Here is a 17,651-nt window from a genome sequence, read left to right as displayed (position 1 = left end):
ATGCCCAGCTGCGGATGGCTATATGGTGTTGCATGAAATGTTTAAAGGCCTATCTGGAATGTAGTGTCCAGTTCTCATAGTCTTACCTGGCTTATTGCCATCACGTTTAGTAAATAAAAATGCCTTTGTGATGTTTTCCTAAAATGAATGCCACCTCTATAAGGTTTTACATTCAGCTCCGAAGAACAGCCACTGTAGCATTCCAGTATGTTAGGATTTCCCAGCAGCAACAAACAAATGTGCCTAGAAAATGAATGTGGCCAATACACATACAGGATGCACAGCAGAAACATGAGGGTGCTGCAGGGGTAACCGTGCTTCTCTAAGTATGCCTTACTGAAAATAAAGGTTTTAGGAGACAAGGGTATTCAACAGCCAGCCCCAGCAGCAGCAAAACGTCTGTCTGTTCAGCTTCAGGCTCCCATTCACTGCCCTGCAGCCCCTCGAAGGAAAATTATACTTTCCAGGCGAATTTAAGTACTGACCAGCTGCTCTAACCAACTACCACTTGGTTCAAACTCTTTCATTTGGCTTTTAATTGATATAGCCTTCTGAAGCCCCTGCCTCCCAATTTTGGAGCATCTAGGAATTACACCAATACTCTACAAGTAGTTTAACTTTCAAACCAACTTGCTCACCATTGTCCTGAAGATGAACCCCAATAATTAGGTTTAAAACGCCGTTGACCACCCCACAACATGAATTCCTTATAACTTGTAAAGAATCAATTATGGAATTCAACTATATTGTTGTCAATGCGATGTCTTTTTAGCCACTATCACTATTTCACTCCACGCTTTTTTATGTGAGCACTCAAAAAAATTGAATTTGTTTAAATAAATACCTGTCATCTTTTTGACCTACATGACCCTTTACGTACTTTGTCTTTTGCTCCCTACAGAATTGACTTCACTTCTTAAAAAACAAGTGCCCCTTCTTGGGTCACCTTTCTTTAGGACCTTTTAGGCCATACCTGAACCATTGTCCTTAATTATTTACTGAAAATAAAGCCCTGTTGAAAATCACTGGCATGAAGGAATAATGCATGTATTGCTCTTGACTGATGCGCGAAAAGGGCTTAATCAACAATAATAAAAATGCCTGTGCTAGATAATGAACTACCAGCATTGATGATTTTATATGCCAAGGTGCTGTCTGTGTATATCAGAGAATTGCTTTAAATAATTCAGAGCATGGGCTATCCTATAAGAGCCTGTCCGAGTGCTCCCACTGCTGCGAACATTATTCGATGATCTGAACACAGGGCAGACCCTAGGATCCAGTCGGCGGAATCTGGGGCAAGTATGTTCGAACCCTTCTCAGTGGGCGTGCTGATGGAGGAGAGAAACGATGCACTGTATCCAAAGAGTGACCTGTGGACACAAAAGGTTTAACTGTGCTGTGAATAATAGATTAAGATCCTACATTTTGTATCTCATCACTCGATAGAAGCCGGTCCGTTGTAGATATCACTCGGTCACCAGAGAGACGGTTCTGTCCTGGTGGGACCCCTGCTTCATTCTAAACGTCGATGCAATCTCCATGGTGCCCCTTATGAACTTTAGTAAAAATAAGATTCAAAACTTCTCTATTGAAAGTTGTTGATTTAAGGGTGCAACTTACTTCATCCCAAGCGTCTTTTGATGTCCATATGTACGTTTTCTTATAATACGCCGTCTCCCCTAGTAGGCATCATTCATTGTATTGTGATGACAATAACACATTTGTTTTCATACAAAGAGTGGCTCTTGTGTGTTTGGTGCATAATTACTTGCGTATGAAAGAGATATGACATGGTTGATATATTCGAACACGCTTGTTTTGAAGCTGAAATTCACCGAACCACTTTGTGTGTAATAATAATATTCCAGGTCTCATTATGCTGAGGTCGATTCTCAGATTTGCTCCACTTTATATACGTATGCCAGATTCGCATGCTAGGTCACGGGTGCTCAAAGAGGGCGGGCTGTCGGTGTTCCATGATGCTGCATGAGGCTGTGAATCCTTTGTGCTCAGGTTATGAGTCCTTGTCCTCGAATATTTCATCTGTGTTATTGCTGGCCATTTTAATGTTTGAAATTTACAAAATAGAGATCAGTATTCAAAAAGAACTCAAGTGATTTGTTTTGTTTTTCTCTAGTTACCCAGCTGTATGTGAATTTCTACAACATAATAACTTGTTATCGATACTTCGAGCCCATGAAGCCCAAGATGCTGGGTAAGTTTCCTTCCAAGGTGTTATTTCATATTTTATTAAAATTGATTTTGCTATTAAATTAAGCTACACATCAAAGCCTGGTGAAGGAATACAGCTCCATATTTGCGCGTTATATACTCAACAACTCCTTTGCATGGTTTCTTATGTTTGTCTTACCTTCGTGTATGTGTTCTTTATTAAATCTTCAAGCTGCAATAAGAGTAGGGAGAGATAGAAATGCGGTTGGCCCGCCCCCTTTTACAGTAAAAACTATTTTATTTTTATTTATTTTATTTTTTTGTCCTCATTTGCCTTACCCTCAGTATGGGAGATTCCAACCACCTTACACAACGCGGAGGCGTGGGTTGTTATGTTTGTGGCAGATATATCCCAAAACCATAGGGACTGTCGCTGACTCCATCTAGGTATATTCCAACCTGCAGGACCATTAACGTAACTAGGCTAAACCCGGTCCAAGGATTGTTCATGGCATAATCATAGGACCCAGGGAAAAAAAAAAAAAAAAGAAAAACCCCGGGATGTTATCTCCATTTGATCAGCAAGTTCCAAAAATCCAAGTTACGTTTGCTACATGATCTATTAAGGTCAGCTTTAGATGTTTCGTATAAAGACGAGAGCCACCCAGAGTGTAATGGGGCTGTTTTCTCTACCCAATGTATACAAATTTGCCTTCTGGCCAATAAAATTGCAAAGAAGAGGAAGGACCTTGCTTTGCCAGTGATAGTATCTTCCAGCCCAAAGATGACAAGTGATAAAGTTATTGACAAGGATGCATTTAAAATGGAATTTAGAGTCTTCTTCACTTCCTCCCAAAATTTGGCAATGTCCGGGCATTCCAGGAACATGTGAACATCACATGCTCCAATAAAGTTACATTTATTGCACTTTTTATCAGGGAGAAATTTAGACAGTTTCAACGGTGTTATATATGCACGATGTGCTGAAAATAGATGATTTCGTCTTAACCATGATGGTTTGACAATTTTATGAAGAAGACCGAAGGAGTTTAGCCACATCTCTTCACATTGGAGGCCAGTCACCTCCCCCCATAGCTCATCCGGAAGAAGAAACTCCCCATCAATTTCCTCCAACAACTGCCAATACCATATAGCTACTTCTTTCCCTCCAAACGGTCGTTCCACTAACCGTTGCTCCAGTATGCTAACCTTCCCTTGATGGGCATCTATGCGACGTTGAGATCTCTCCCAGCTTTCCAGTTGAATATATTTAAATCTAGAAAGCCCAAGGCCAACATGCTCGTATATCTCATCCCAAGCTATTAGTGATCCTTCCTTAAATAGCTGACCCCATCTCATAATACCGGCATGTTCTATTATGGAAGACGAACTGTCTCTCAAACATGGAGGAAGACCAGGCGAGTCCCAAATTGGGGCAAAATTAGAATAGTATGACGACCCCAATCTTTTTCTGATGATAAGCCAGGTTTTAGTCCATGACTGTAGAATTTTAAGTTTGATTTTTTTAAAGAATTTCTGACTCCCAAATTTAAACATGAATCCGTCTAATGCTAAGTTTGCCCCCGTTAACATAGCTTTATACATTGACCCAGTAGGAAGATTAGATGGCATTTTTAGAAGCATCCTAGAATATGACATCTGGAAGGCCCATGCATAGCAATAGATCCGGCAGAGCAAGCCCACCCTTCTCTCTTCTTCTCCTCAACTTTTTCCATGCTATTCTAATGGGTTTATAATTCCATATGAAGGAGTTAATTTCTCGCTGACATTTTTCAATTGTTTTAAGGTCAAATGCCATGGGGATAGCATTAAAAATGAACGTAAACTTTGGAAGAATACACATTTTGACCAGATTTACCCTGCCCATTATAGAGAGTGGCAAGTGAGTCCAGGATTTTAGAAGACTTTTGCTCTCAATGTATATTCTATTCAAGTTAGTTTGTCCAATGCTACCCACTTCTTGGGTGACTCTTATCCCAAGATAACGCATGGAGGTCGAGATGTTTACCCCAGGTTGTATATCTAATAGGTTCCACACCATTGTTTCACTTTTACTCAAGTTAATATCGTAGCCCGAAATATGACCAAACTCTTCTGCCCGCTTAATAACGACTGGAAATGCCTTTAATGGATCAGATGTAAAGACCAAGATATCGTCAGCATAGAGTGCTACCCGCCTTTCCCACTCTCCAAAGCTAAAAGATGGAATATTAGCCTCCTCCCACAAAAGCTGTGCAAATGGTTCAATATATAAGTTAGAGGAGAGGGGAAAGCGGGCAGCCCTGCCTTGTGCCTCTGGTTATACTAAAGGCATCCGTCAGAACCCCATTGATCAATAACCTGGCCGAAGGAGCACTGTAGAGCAGGTTTATAGTTCTGCGAAAACCCTCCCCACAATTGAATTTTTTAAGTACATCATTCAGATAGAGCCAATTGACTCTATCAAAAGCCTTAGTTGCGTCCAAGGTTAAGGTAGCTAAAGGTATGGAGAAGGCTGTGGCAAGGTCTATGGCCCCTATCAGTTCTTGTGTTAACTCGGATAATTGTCGGCCTTTAATGAATCCTTTTTGGTCTAAATGAACTATAGTACCAATAACACTAGCCATTCTTGCTGAGATAATTGTGGTAAAGTTTTATAATCGTTATTTAATAATGATATTGGTCTATATGACCCACACTCAAGGGGAGATTTACCTGGTTTCGGGATGAGTACAATTGTAGCCTCCCCCCAAGATTTAGGTGGTAAATCTCCTTCTATTAGGATGCCGTTAAATAGGGCCGTCAACACGGGGGCAATGACAGTTTCCAATGATCTATAAACCTCCCCCGGCAGACCATCAGGGCCTGCCGCTTTCCCTTTTTTAGATTTGCTAATAGCTTTTTTCACCTCAGCCTCTGTTATCTCAGATTCTAATGCCTTGCTCTGAATTGTTGAGAGGGTTGGAAGCGTGATAGCCCTTGCCTGCTGGTCATTGGGGAGATCTTCCCTATATATTGCCTCAAAAAATTCGAAGAAGGCTTTACCTATATATAGATTAGTAGATCTTACCTCGGCCTCTCCCGCTATCTTGATTTCCTTAATATATTTGAGGGCTTGGTTAGCTTTTATTTTCCATGCTAACCCTTTCCCTGCGGCTTCTCCGAATTCAAATTGGGAAATCTTAGTTGTTTCCCACCTTTTAATAAATAGGGAAGGGGAAAGAAAAAAAAGAGAAGTAAAAAGGGAAAAGGAGAGAGGATAGAGGAAAAAGAAAAAAAAAGATGAAATAAACCCTAAAAGAATGAAGGTTGTGTTCAATACGTAGGTTTTTTTTTTCTTTTATGGATGCTTTCAAAGGGTTAATTTGCGCACATATTGGTTGGCAATAGCAGCTTCTTACCTCATAATATAGCAGCGGGGGGTCAAAGGGCAAGGCTGTAAGGGGGTGTAAATCTGGCCAGACACCAGGCCAGAATAGGTAGGGGTGGGTTTTCCAGGGGGTGGGGAGGGGGGGGGGGACGGGGGGGAAGGTCAATATAGCAAAAAATCCTCATCTGTCTACCCTCTTTATTTTTTCAGTATGTCCTTTTTTCCAAAATCAGATTTTCTACATGCTAAAACCAAGATGTCTCCAAATGGGGTATAAAATATTGAGGGAGTTAGTAATAGTCTCATGACATTTACTTATTATATGTCCTGGAACGTCAATGGTCTGCGTGTGAGAGATAGACGAGATTGTATTTTACAATATTTGAGGGACTCTCAGGCGCGGATCATAGCTCTCCAGGAAACACATCCCCTTAAAACAGAGGCCACTACCCTGCTTAAAAAACAGAGGTGGATTGATAAATTCTGTTCAACAGATCACAACGCTAATATCAGGGGGGTAATATTAATTTTCAAAAAATCATCAAAAGCGCAAATCCTGGGCTGTAAAGAAGACCATACAGGGAGATGGCTATTAGTGAGAGTCTCGCTGGATGGCCAGATTCGTATCTTAGTGAGTTACTACGGTCCTAACTCAGATGATCCTTCGCATTTGGATGCTGTTAGAAACCAACTAGTATCAGTCCAGGATCCAGTGATTTGGATGGGTGACTTTAACATCGTTCTCAACCCCAGGCTGGATAAATCAACAAAATCTAAAAAGTGTAGTTCCGTCAAATCTAGGCAAACCCTTATTACAACTATGTCACAACTTGGCCTGGCGGATCTGTGGAGAGAGAGAGAGTGGGCAACAAGTTAGGGGTGTCCTTTCGGAATAGTCGTTTTAAACATAAATCTAGAATTGACTATGCTCTTTTTAGCTATTGCTTAAAAGACACTCTGACAACGATAGACTATTCACCATCACACCTGTCAGATCACTCCGCACGAACATTCACTTTGAGATCTGAAAACATCATTAAACATTCATCTTGGTCTTTTGATCGGGCACTTCTGCTCGAAGATGAAGAAGTTAAATTTCTGCTAGCTGAGTCCTCAGTATTCTTTGATATAAATAGGGACTCTGCAGGCTTGGCGGTGGTGTGGGAAACATTTAAGGCCTTTTTAAGAGGTCAGATCACTAATAGAGCCTCATATAGGCGGAAAATGTATAGAGAGAGGGTAGCTACCCTAGAGCAAGATATGAAACTCCTAGAGCTAAGGATTGACCCGTCCTCAGTAACATCAGAGGGACAGGAAAGACTGGCTGAGTTAAAAACACAACTGAAAAACATTCTACAGGAGAGAGTAAGTAAAAACTATTTTATATTAAAAATAACATTCCCCCCTTTTTTTTTAGTGAGATGTTGCTCCCGACTGTCAGTGTTTTATCTTCTGCCAGATTTATCATTCAAAACGGAGTTCATCTAAACTTTTTGTTTATATGTTTTTAAAATTGTTATAAATAATTAAAATACCCCATGCTTTTAATAGATCACTGGTCGAAAATTAGACCATAGTCTAGCCAAGATGATTTCTCATTGGCCTACCTCTAGGATTGAGTAGGTGGCAACATTTGTTAGTCTTCCAGTTAAAGTCTCACAAATGTATTAAAGCAATACCTTTTGTGGGAAGGCTTGAGCAAAGTAAAACATGGAAATGAGATACTCACATCTGTACAATTTACTAAGATTGTGTGTTACTATTTTGACCTAATTAATTTCAGATTAAAATAATTTTGGATCATTAATTTCAGAATACCATTATATATTGTCCTGGTAACAGTCTATACTGTTATTTTGCCAACATTTATTTCGACATTAAATGTTGGGAATTTATTAAATGTTAGCCCTGTACTTGTGTTTTTTTCCCTTTCACTTGTGTGTGTGTGTATATATATATATATATATATATATATATATATATATATATATATATATATATATGTGTGTGTTTATATGTGTGTGCACTGTTCATAAAATGAAAACCTAGTCAAATGGTAGCGGAGCACTGTATAGGGTCCAAGGGAAAGATGCATTCAATACATGATGGGAGAAGGGGGGAGTAGTTGGTTTCTCAGAGCAAAAGTGGATTGATACTTCATATTGATGGGGTGTTCTTTGAAATGTGTGTTGTTGACCCTTTCTTAAATTGGAGCAGGATTAGTGCTGTTCTGATGGATACAGAGATACCATTCCAGATCATGGATGCCTAGGGTGAAGAAGGCTTTTTGCCTTTTCCAGTTTGATAGTATCATGGCTATAGATATGCCGAGAACCACTAGAGAGGCTGAGCTTGTTAGCCAGTTCGGCAAGAGCAGCCAGCGAAGTTCCATCAAGGTAGAAGTGATGCACATTTTATTAAAATTTTCTTTAGTCATGCTCTTGTGATATTTTTACTGTGAGGTTTAAACCCCCGCCCCCTACATTCCCGTTTTTTGTTTTACATTGATTTATAAAAGTGTGTGTGTGTACATTTAACTATGTATTGGTGCTAACCCTTCCAAGCCCCTTTTTACATTTTTTATACTATCGTTTTATTAGGCATATTAAACCCCTAATCCCCTTCTTTTTTCATTTCTATTACTTTCTCTTTTATTATGAGGTACAACCTCTCACCCACCATGCCCACCTATTTTAAAAACATATATTTATATGGGATAATGGGTGGTACACTTTCACTGGTTACAACCAAAGTGAAGTCTGGCCATTCCTTCTCCCTAAAGATCCACCTGACAAATCAAAATGTCTAGGGACCACATAGACTATGATTGGTCTAAACTGATGCAATTCCATGACGGGGGATTATGTGAGGTGAGCCTAGTTTTTTCAAGCTGTTACATGACTGCCCCTGCAAAAACTTCATAGGGAGAACCTGAGCCCTGGCTTTAACTACTAGAGGTAGGGACATTCATTTAGAGATGCATTGCTCTTAGTATGTTCCTGATCCAATCTGCATACGTTTTGGCAGAAAACAAGGACCGATAACACTAGTGGGTTTGGTTTTACCCCGCCCTTATCGCTGGCCATACTGCTTCACACAGTGGATATTCTAGGGATTGCAAACATTGTAAGAGATGGTGGAGTTGATATAGTGCTGGCACTTGACAAGCTATGCATCTTGCAGTGATGGAAATTTCAGTTTTACACGAGGACTGATTTAAATGCTTTGAGACCTTGGCAGAGAATGAGTGTGTAAGATGGCTTGTTAGACCAACATCTTTTTTGATTTGCATTCCTTCATTTTAAGTTGAGGCCTTAAATGAGAAATAGTTCCACAGGTTTTGCTTGTCAGATCTCGTATTCTCCGCACACTTTCCGTTCTCTTACAGATTTGCTTTATTTTGTGCAGCAAGTTCCTACGAACATTTCTGTGTAGTTCACTTTACACTGTTCTGCTGCATGCAGAGTTGTGCTACAGTTTGTTCTGTTATGCTGCCCATATGACTGTCCGTTTCCTATAGCAAATTGCAGGTGACCGAGCGGATCCATTTGGGATGAGTTTGATGGAGTAGGGCTCTAAGCCTTTGTGGCTTTCCCTTTCTCCTGCTGGTCTTGTTCTCCACTCCAGACTCATGACTAAAGGTTTAAAATGTGTTACTTCCTTTCTAAAGTTTCTAAGATAGTAATTTAATATTTAATGGAGACTCCTCAACTTTTTTTGCTCTTTCGCTGTGGTCGCATAGTTATATACACAGAACATGTTCCTCTCAGATGATATAACACATTCTTTAGTTGCTTCAGGATAGAAAACATTTGCCACTTTTATTTAAGCTGTAATTAGTCACTAAATTTACCAGGCTGAAGTTTTAATAACTAGAAAATAAGCAATGTTGCCCTCTGTTTCTCTTATTGAAAGTCTGATGACTGAAGTCCAGAAAGAGAAGGACATGTTGAGCATCCCCTCTGACTTCCATTATAAAACATCGGTTTTTAAGAACATTCTGTCTCAGGAGTTTCCCACGCTGACAGAGAGGAGGGGACAGTTGCCGGACGTCTGATAAACCACGTTTCTAACTGAAATATAAATGTATGATCCCTGTTAGCCATTTACCATGTTCTTTAGGGTGGAAATTGTGCCTCCTGCCTCTAATTTGAAGACGCTTCTACATTGTTCAGTCGGGCCCCTTGGTGATAATTCTATTCTGAGGAGATGTATGTGGGTACTTCTGTTTTGTTTTTAAATCAGTGTAGATGAGGTGATGAGAAGCAAAGAAGTTCGAGTCTGGACATGCTGGCGATGAGAGGGCGCCTAGTAGTAATAAACTTATTCTCATTGGGTGCTATTGAGTGGGAGATATGTTCTATTGCTAGAACATGCCAAAGTTAGTTAAACCATTTTGCTATGGGGGGTAATGCAAAATACTGTGTTTCTAATACTGAGCAAAGGATCCAAACAGAGCCACTACATTTTGAGACAATCCAAGGTGAAGCTCCTAGCTATGATCTTGTATGACTTCCAATGAACTGCAGCATAGTCTGCTGTGATTGCTCAACCATCATAAACTTGTCACTGACATTTATGCAGTGTCAAGTTTGAACCACTGCTTTATGCAGTGAGAAGCAAAAATGTCCAACACATGCAAGTAGTGCCAAAGAGCTGTTCGTGCTCACCAATGTGTTTTATCATTTCAATTTCTTCTCAGAATTAAGTAATCAACTCATGCAAACACAATCTTTGTAGTTGGGAGTCCAACCATATCTATTTATTTATTAGATTCAAATTCCATTTTCTATTTGTATCTGCATGGTTATTTATGGCCCTTGAATAAAGGCAATCACTGAAATTCTATGGGGCTACAGGGTAATCAGGACAAAGACAATGATTTAATTGAATTTGAGTGTGATGAATAATGATTAAAGAGACATGGTTGGATTTCAGAATGCAAATATTGTGTTTGCATGTATTGATTACTTCAATGGCAGAAGTTAGGATAAACTATTAAACACCCTGGTTTGCCCAAATAGCTCTTTAATAGGAGTGACATTTAAAGGAGATGTGTGCATAACTACAACAAATGTAGAGTTCCCACTCTGAAGAGATCTTGTCCTGTCAGCACCTGACCCTGATGAGCATGATTTATTTTCATAACACAGAATAATGTTCTGTTACAAGGCATCCTAGTCAATTCTGAATGGTACCACAAACAAAGCTAAATTGGATCCAAATCCACTGAGGTGTCCCTGAGCAGTGTGGAACAATGCTGTGCTTAGTAAAGACCCTAGAAACACAAACTGCAGAATGCATTTAAACTCTTGTGATCCAAAAGCAATTATTTGATTTATGTGCCTAGACTGAAATTCAGATCAGTTAAAAAAAAAAAAAAAAGAAAACAAAAGTTACTTCTAGTCTAGAAATATTAGAGGTTTTATCAACCTCATGAAATAACAAAATATTTCTAAAGAAAAAATATATACGTGTATATATATATATATATATATATATATATATATATATTGCTTTGGGTCTACCTTTTTCATCCATTGACCTGTTCAGCTGTCAGTTATATTTTGCTTCGGCCCTGCACACCATTCAACATGGGGTCAGCCCACTTTACTCTCTTTCACTGTGAGTGATGGCATTTTGCCTGATCATCTGTGCATGTCTGCCTAAGAAGAAGTGCACTTTAGTTCCAGGATAGTGGGCATTTACTTTTACTTCGACAATGCTTTTGACGTTCAGCACTGCGTAGTTGAATATTTTTCAGTCATTCCTGTGTCTTTAAAACGGTGCAGAAATTTAAAGCCAAAATTAACTTTTCTTTAGGCAAGTAAGTGTTACATTTTCCTGTTTTGCGCATTCAGACAAAATAGTATTGGCAATGTGTTTCTGTCTAAATTATCAATGGAATTGACTTTTGTGTCCGATGGGTTTAGGAACTCAAGTGACAGAGTGCATGTATGATGACTAATTATTGTTGCACTAATTTATTCATTCACTCTGTCATTCTTGCATTTAGCATCTAACCCATCCGGAATAAAACACACACTCAACAGCATATGTAAGATAAATTAAAAGCATACAGGTAGAAAAAAGAGAATATGCTACTTTCTAAACATGTACATAGTCTTTCGCTTTTGTAAAGTTCTAGCTCTGCTGCCACTTTTACAAACAACAAGTTGGCCATCTTGGAATGGTAAAAGAATAATACGCTATGGACACCAATATTCCATAATGGTTGCCTGGTTTAGAGGAAGTGGCCACGTGAGATGCGGCACACCGCAGATTAATTGAACTGTAAGCAAATGGCTGTTAGCACCTCTTACAGAGCAGTAGCATCCTTTTAATAAAATAAAGAGGATAAGCAAGGAAGTGAAAGGGGAACTATAAGAGGAGAACATTTACAAATAAATGACTGTCAACCAGAGCGGACACTGAAGCACATTCAATTTCAGGAGGATGTGCACATGTAATCTCAAACTGCTGTTGTTCACAGGTCAAGCGAGCCAATGACTGGAGAAGTGTGGCTCAATGATTAGAGCGGCAGACCCTGATGCAGAGGTCTAGCCCGGGACCAGGGTTCAATTCCCCGCCTCGGCGGGTCTTGGGCTCAAAAATTCCACGGACCTGATAATTCTTGCCTCGGTGCCATTCCAATCATGGAGTCCCACTCTGCAACTCTGGGCAATAGCTTGCTTAATCTCCACAACGCCCCCCACAAAGCTAAGGATGCCTGGCCTCCACCTTGGGGGTGCCCAGGAGTGGACGCCTCACAGGGAAAGCCAGGATGGGTTCCACAGCAGTATTCGTACAAGCGCCTTGAGACCCTTGCGGGTGAGTAGTGCGCTATACAAATATCAATTTACAATTTACAATGACTGATGTGGACTGAACCATTACCCTAGGTAGTACTCCGTCAAGTATGGAAGCAGAGTGTAAATGACACACAGACCAACACCAGAAGAAGGCTGACCGAAAGGCCCTGTATGTGTCTATATGGAAATATATTTATATATATTGATGAATTGAGAATTTAATTATTTTAATATAATTACAGAATCCTGGCAGACAACTAAGCCTGTCAGGCATTCCAAAGAAATATTAGCAAGAATTATTATGTGGGAATCTTCAACACCCCCCTCCCACCAGGGTTTGTCAGAGGGGGTAACCAACAACCTACAAAGGTAATCTGAGATTCCATTTAACAAATGGCCTAACTGTAGGCTTTGATAGAGATTAATAGCAGTCTGCCCTTAAATGGCTACCGGAATTTAACTTATTCTTTTCACAATCAATACGTCAGCCTGCTGCCTTTATTATAACATTTCATAATAAACAAACTGGGCTGTAGCCTTTGACTTTGGCTTATCACCACCACCAACTCAGACCTACTGTATTGGCCGTAAGATTTTCCACAAGACAACCATCAGGTATACAGTCCTAACGTTAGAAATATTTACAAAAGTACAGTTTCCAAAACAATATAAAATCCCTGCTAGTAGAGCCTATTATGGATACTATTGTTCAAATATTCTATCCTCAATAGGCACCTCAACCCTTTCCTACTACTGTTATCTGGGAGATTCAGTGTATCAAAATACCTGCCTACAGGCTTTACCACAGTGTAATAATAATTCACCGCTAAAAGCCTAGTGCCTTTAGCACATTCTTTTCACAATACGTCAGTCAGTCCTACTTGCTCTGTCATACCATATCATTTGAAACAGATCACTAATAAGGAATCTGACCTAACTTTCCCAGTGAACTGATAAGCCCCATAGCCTATACCATTGGTTTCAAACTATAGCAAGCTTACTGAAGTGTGCATAAGCTGGCCTCTATTATGCATACAGTTATAAAATTACAAATATGTACAGAATTACAGTTGGTAAAACAATGCAGCCTTACGGCTAGAGCAGTTGATCTCGAAGCTGGGGAACCGGGTTCGAGTCTCGGCAATGACGCTCAACATCCTGTGATTCTGGGCAAATCACTTTATCTCCCTGTGCCTAACAAAAAAAATGAATGTGTCCTTCTGTAACGAAACTGGCGCTCACGTAAAGCTCTCTGATACCCGATGTCTCGGGTCTAGTTCGCGCTATAAAAAACTTGAATAAAAAAACAAATACATATACAACCCCTCTCAATTCCTAATGAGAATCATCATGGTGAAAATCTTCTGTTTACCGGGTTTGTCAGAGCGGGTAACCAATACCAAACCATTTTCCTACTATGGATAACCTGCGAGATTACATGTAACCTAATTCCGGTCTACAACCTGTGGCATAGTGAAAAAACAATCCACTGTTAGAGGCCTATTGGGTTTAACAAATGCTGTACACAAGAAATGAGCCAGGCCCCCACTGTCTTTGCCATACCTTTTCATAACAAATAGACAAGACCCATGTCATCTAGCATAACATTTCCTAACCCACCGTTCAGGTCTACAGTTATTATCATTGGCTTGTTACCATAAGCAATTCAGGCCTACTATACTGGAGTGTAAGCTTTTTCAAAAGGCAACCATCTGGCACACAGTCATAAAATTACAAATGTGTACAAAATTACAGATCACAAAACAAGATCTTTCCACGGATTCTGCCAGTGGAAATCATCTATACTCATGGTTTGTCAGAGAGGGCAGCCTAACACCAAACCCCTTGCCTACTATGGTAATATGTGAGATTCCATGGAACATCATTTCTACAGGCTTTAATATAGAGTGATAACAATCCGCCCTTAAATGTCTATTGACTTTAACAAATGTTTTTCATAATGAATACATCGGGTCAACTGCCCTTTTCGTAACATTCATTGATTTACTACCCTAATCAATTCAGTCCTGCTGTACTGCGTGTAAGCTTTGATACAAGCCAAAATGTGCAATACAAGCACTCTTTTTAGTGGAAACAGACCACTTTTGTCCAATCCATTTTTCTACTCTGGGAAACGAACATGTGCTTGGAGCCTAATCCTCTCTCTAGTAGTACTCTGAAAGATCTTTTTTTCTTCACACAAGGTCTGGGGATTGCTGTGCTATCAAGGCAGACCTAAAACTGCATGTGGATTACTATAGTCCTGGGCATCCAATACTGTGCCAAAACACACTGCTGCACTCTGAAGCCTAAAGTTAATTATGGAAAGAGAAGAATGTGTGTGCTGCTACCAGAACAAAACATATACATTATCTTCTTATCTAAGACACTTTAATAGTGCCATACCCCTGAAAATTCAAGCTCCATTCCATTGTGTGCTAGATTCTTATTAAGGAGCCTTCTCTAGATAGTCATACTTTTGCAGGTTCGTGCAAGTAGATAAGAAACTAAATAATCACCACTGTATGGAGGGGAAACACTTTTTTCTGTGGAAGCACACAAGTTCTGCCCAAACAAACATGTACTCCAGACCACCAAAAACGAGGCCAAACCCATCTGTAGTGCTACTGTAAGTTCTTTTTAGATTGATCACTTAAGGTTTGGCAACAGCGGTGCTGTCACGCCAGGCCTAAAATAGATTAAATATGTTCTGAGTACACCTTCAACTAGGAAGCACCAGCACTGATCTATTGAGATCGTACATAATGGTTATATTTTTATTTACAAATATATGATCACTGCATTTTGACTGTGACACAGTTTTCTTTTTGCTCAATATGCTTTCAAGAAAAGATCATAAAAGTAACCATCACACCAATTGCCAGTGCTAGACCTATTGGTTTTCCAGTGCTTGGATTGTTTTAACTAATTTAGTGCAAACCTATCTACATGGAGCAGTGGAGCATTTCCAAAGCACACTTTTATTGTAGCCAGCATATCTCAATTGTGATTGGATTGTAGAAACCACAAAGCGATGGAGTGGAGTTGGCTATTGGTTCAGTATTTGATACTGAACTAGTTGTGTTTTTTTCTTTTTTTGTATTTGATTTTCCTTGTTTGGAAGCCTGGATTGGATGCCAGTTCTGCAGATTCCAAGCTCAGTAACTTAGCCACTAGATCACACAGCCTCCCAAATGTGGCACATTGTCAAACAGTTTATCACAGGAAATATGAGTGATTGAGGTTTCTTCTAGTTCAAAAAGCAGTACAAATGTAGTTGTTTACAAATGCATTGGGTGCTGAAGATATTAAGTTTTTTTGCTCGAATAGCACCATGTTTTGATGTTGTCCCCACCACTTTGAGGCATGGAAGAAAAGCATCTAAAACGTTTTGCAGTTCTACCGAAATATGTAATATTCGATCTCATATCCTTTTTGTTTGCAAAACCCTGATAAAGTGGGAATCTGCTTATGAAATTCTACTCCTTCCAAAAGCACATGAGAATGTGTAATAGGGCTTTGTATTCTGGTCCAGATCGCTGATCTTTCAAGTGACCAACTTTTCAAGATGCCCAACCTCGATCTAGCTGGTGATGCATGTGCCAAAATGTTGTTGATCAAAAAATTAGGATTTACTAAGAGTTGAAAAACGTTCAAAATGTTGCCTTTCTCCTTCACTGACCTCGCACCATACAGGAGGCTATGAGTTCTAACCGAGCTTCTAAAGAAGCAAATTTGTCAAAATTTACAGATGTGAAGAACTGTAAAAAAAGGAGAATATTCTTGCGCCTTTGAGGGTGATTTGGCCTTACTTGGGTTCCAGTTATGTTTGTACCCGCTGCTTACCATTCTACACAGCCACCTGAAACACTGACTCTAACTTCAAATTTTGATTAGGCAGCCAACCACATCTTATACTTTGTTGAGGGAGAGGCAGCAAGCTCGGTTTGAAAAAGCCAACAATGATAGAATCAGGGTGTCTGGTTTCCAACCACCTATTCCCCACTGGGTGCGGCCTTGGCCGGTTGTCTCTTGGCTGATTGCAGACTGCCATTTACATGTCTTGCTTGAGCCTACTCAAACTATTTATTGAAATGCAGTTCTTATGAGACACGACTTGCATAATTTATATATCTTTGCTTTCAGAGCAAGACAAATTAATGCAACTATTTTAAGGCTTGGGTTCTTGCTTTCTGACCGCAAGAGATCACCGGAGGACTTACCTCTCATATTTGAAAATAAAAACGTATTTGTTGCTTTAGGACAAAACTGAGAACAGCAGTAATGTTGATCATCATAATATTCCATACATAACAAACAGCTTTTCCTTCTCTGCTGGGGAATATACATCATGAACTCCGTTATCCCCTGTGTAATTTTAGTGGCCCAGCAAAAGTGGCAAATCATGGCATCAAGCTCCTGCAAGAAGATTGGGCAGTCTGTCCATGTACGCTTTTGTTCAGTCACAACAGAAAGTCCAATTCATCAACTCGTTGTCATATTTTATAGTAATTTTGCTGAACAAAACTGTCACATTTTGCTTAGCCACTATTAATGCTAGTTCAATAATTAAGCAAGAAGATCTCTGGGTAATAGTATCAAAACATAAAACCTTTACTCAAAGACCATTTACTTGCACAGTTCCATGACGTGCAGGAAGTCCACATTCATAAAACCTAGGACATTTGACTGATTTGCTAAGCTCAATATCACGTTCCCTACTCAGACTAAAGGTGGTTCGGGAATTTAAAAATGTACTTGTGATAATTGTTCCTAGAAATGCACCAACCGAAGCTACAAGAAGGTACTCATTTATCACCATTGAGAACTCTAGCTCCTGCCCTCACCGCCACCATCGGCGTGCATATGAATGCATGGCAATTTTGTGTAAAATAGACGCTGTGTGCCCGTAGTAACTGTGTGCTCTAGAGGAAAGTCTGGATATGTCATGTTATCTGGAACCAAGTCCATGTGGGTCTTAAGGGTGACCTGAGCCTAGAGCATACAAATCTACAGCGTTGCCCTTGCACCACCTTATCCTACTCTCCCCTTAAACTGTTTTTCTGATATTTGCATATCCCCTACAAACAAATCACACCAGCAGTGAATTTCTAGTCTACAAATACTCCTGAATCCAGATTCTAATGTTATGTTCAACCTAGGCGTCGTTTTAATAGAACTCCCAGACAATATTGGGAAGAGCTTATCAGCTCTGTAGTCAATCTTCTAGATTGCTGGATCAGCCATGTTGAACTCTGGTGAGTGTCTTCCAGTGGTCAAATATCTTTCTTGGT

General features: G+C 39.8%; 1 protein-coding gene across 12 annotated transcripts in view; it reads left to right on the top strand.

Moving 5' to 3' along the window:
* PPP3CA (protein phosphatase 3 catalytic subunit alpha) overlaps positions 1-17,651 on the top strand; it is a 617,342-nt gene that overhangs the window by 485,011 nt on the left and 114,680 nt on the right. For all 12 annotated transcript variants that reach the window (XM_085635956.1, XM_085635997.1, XM_085636007.1 and 9 more), the window contains exon 7: positions 2,141-2,218. In XM_085635956.1, the coding sequence (XP_085492082.1) occupies positions 2,141-2,218 (78 nt within the window). The remainder of the gene's footprint in view (positions 1-2,140; positions 2,219-17,651) is intronic.

Source organism: Triturus cristatus, chromosome 2_1 (assembly GCF_964204655.1).
Source record: "Triturus cristatus chromosome 2_1, aTriCri1.1, whole genome shotgun sequence".
NCBI lineage: Eukaryota > Metazoa > Chordata > Amphibia > Caudata > Salamandridae > Triturus > Triturus cristatus.
This window is presented reverse-complemented; position numbering and strand designations above follow the sequence as displayed.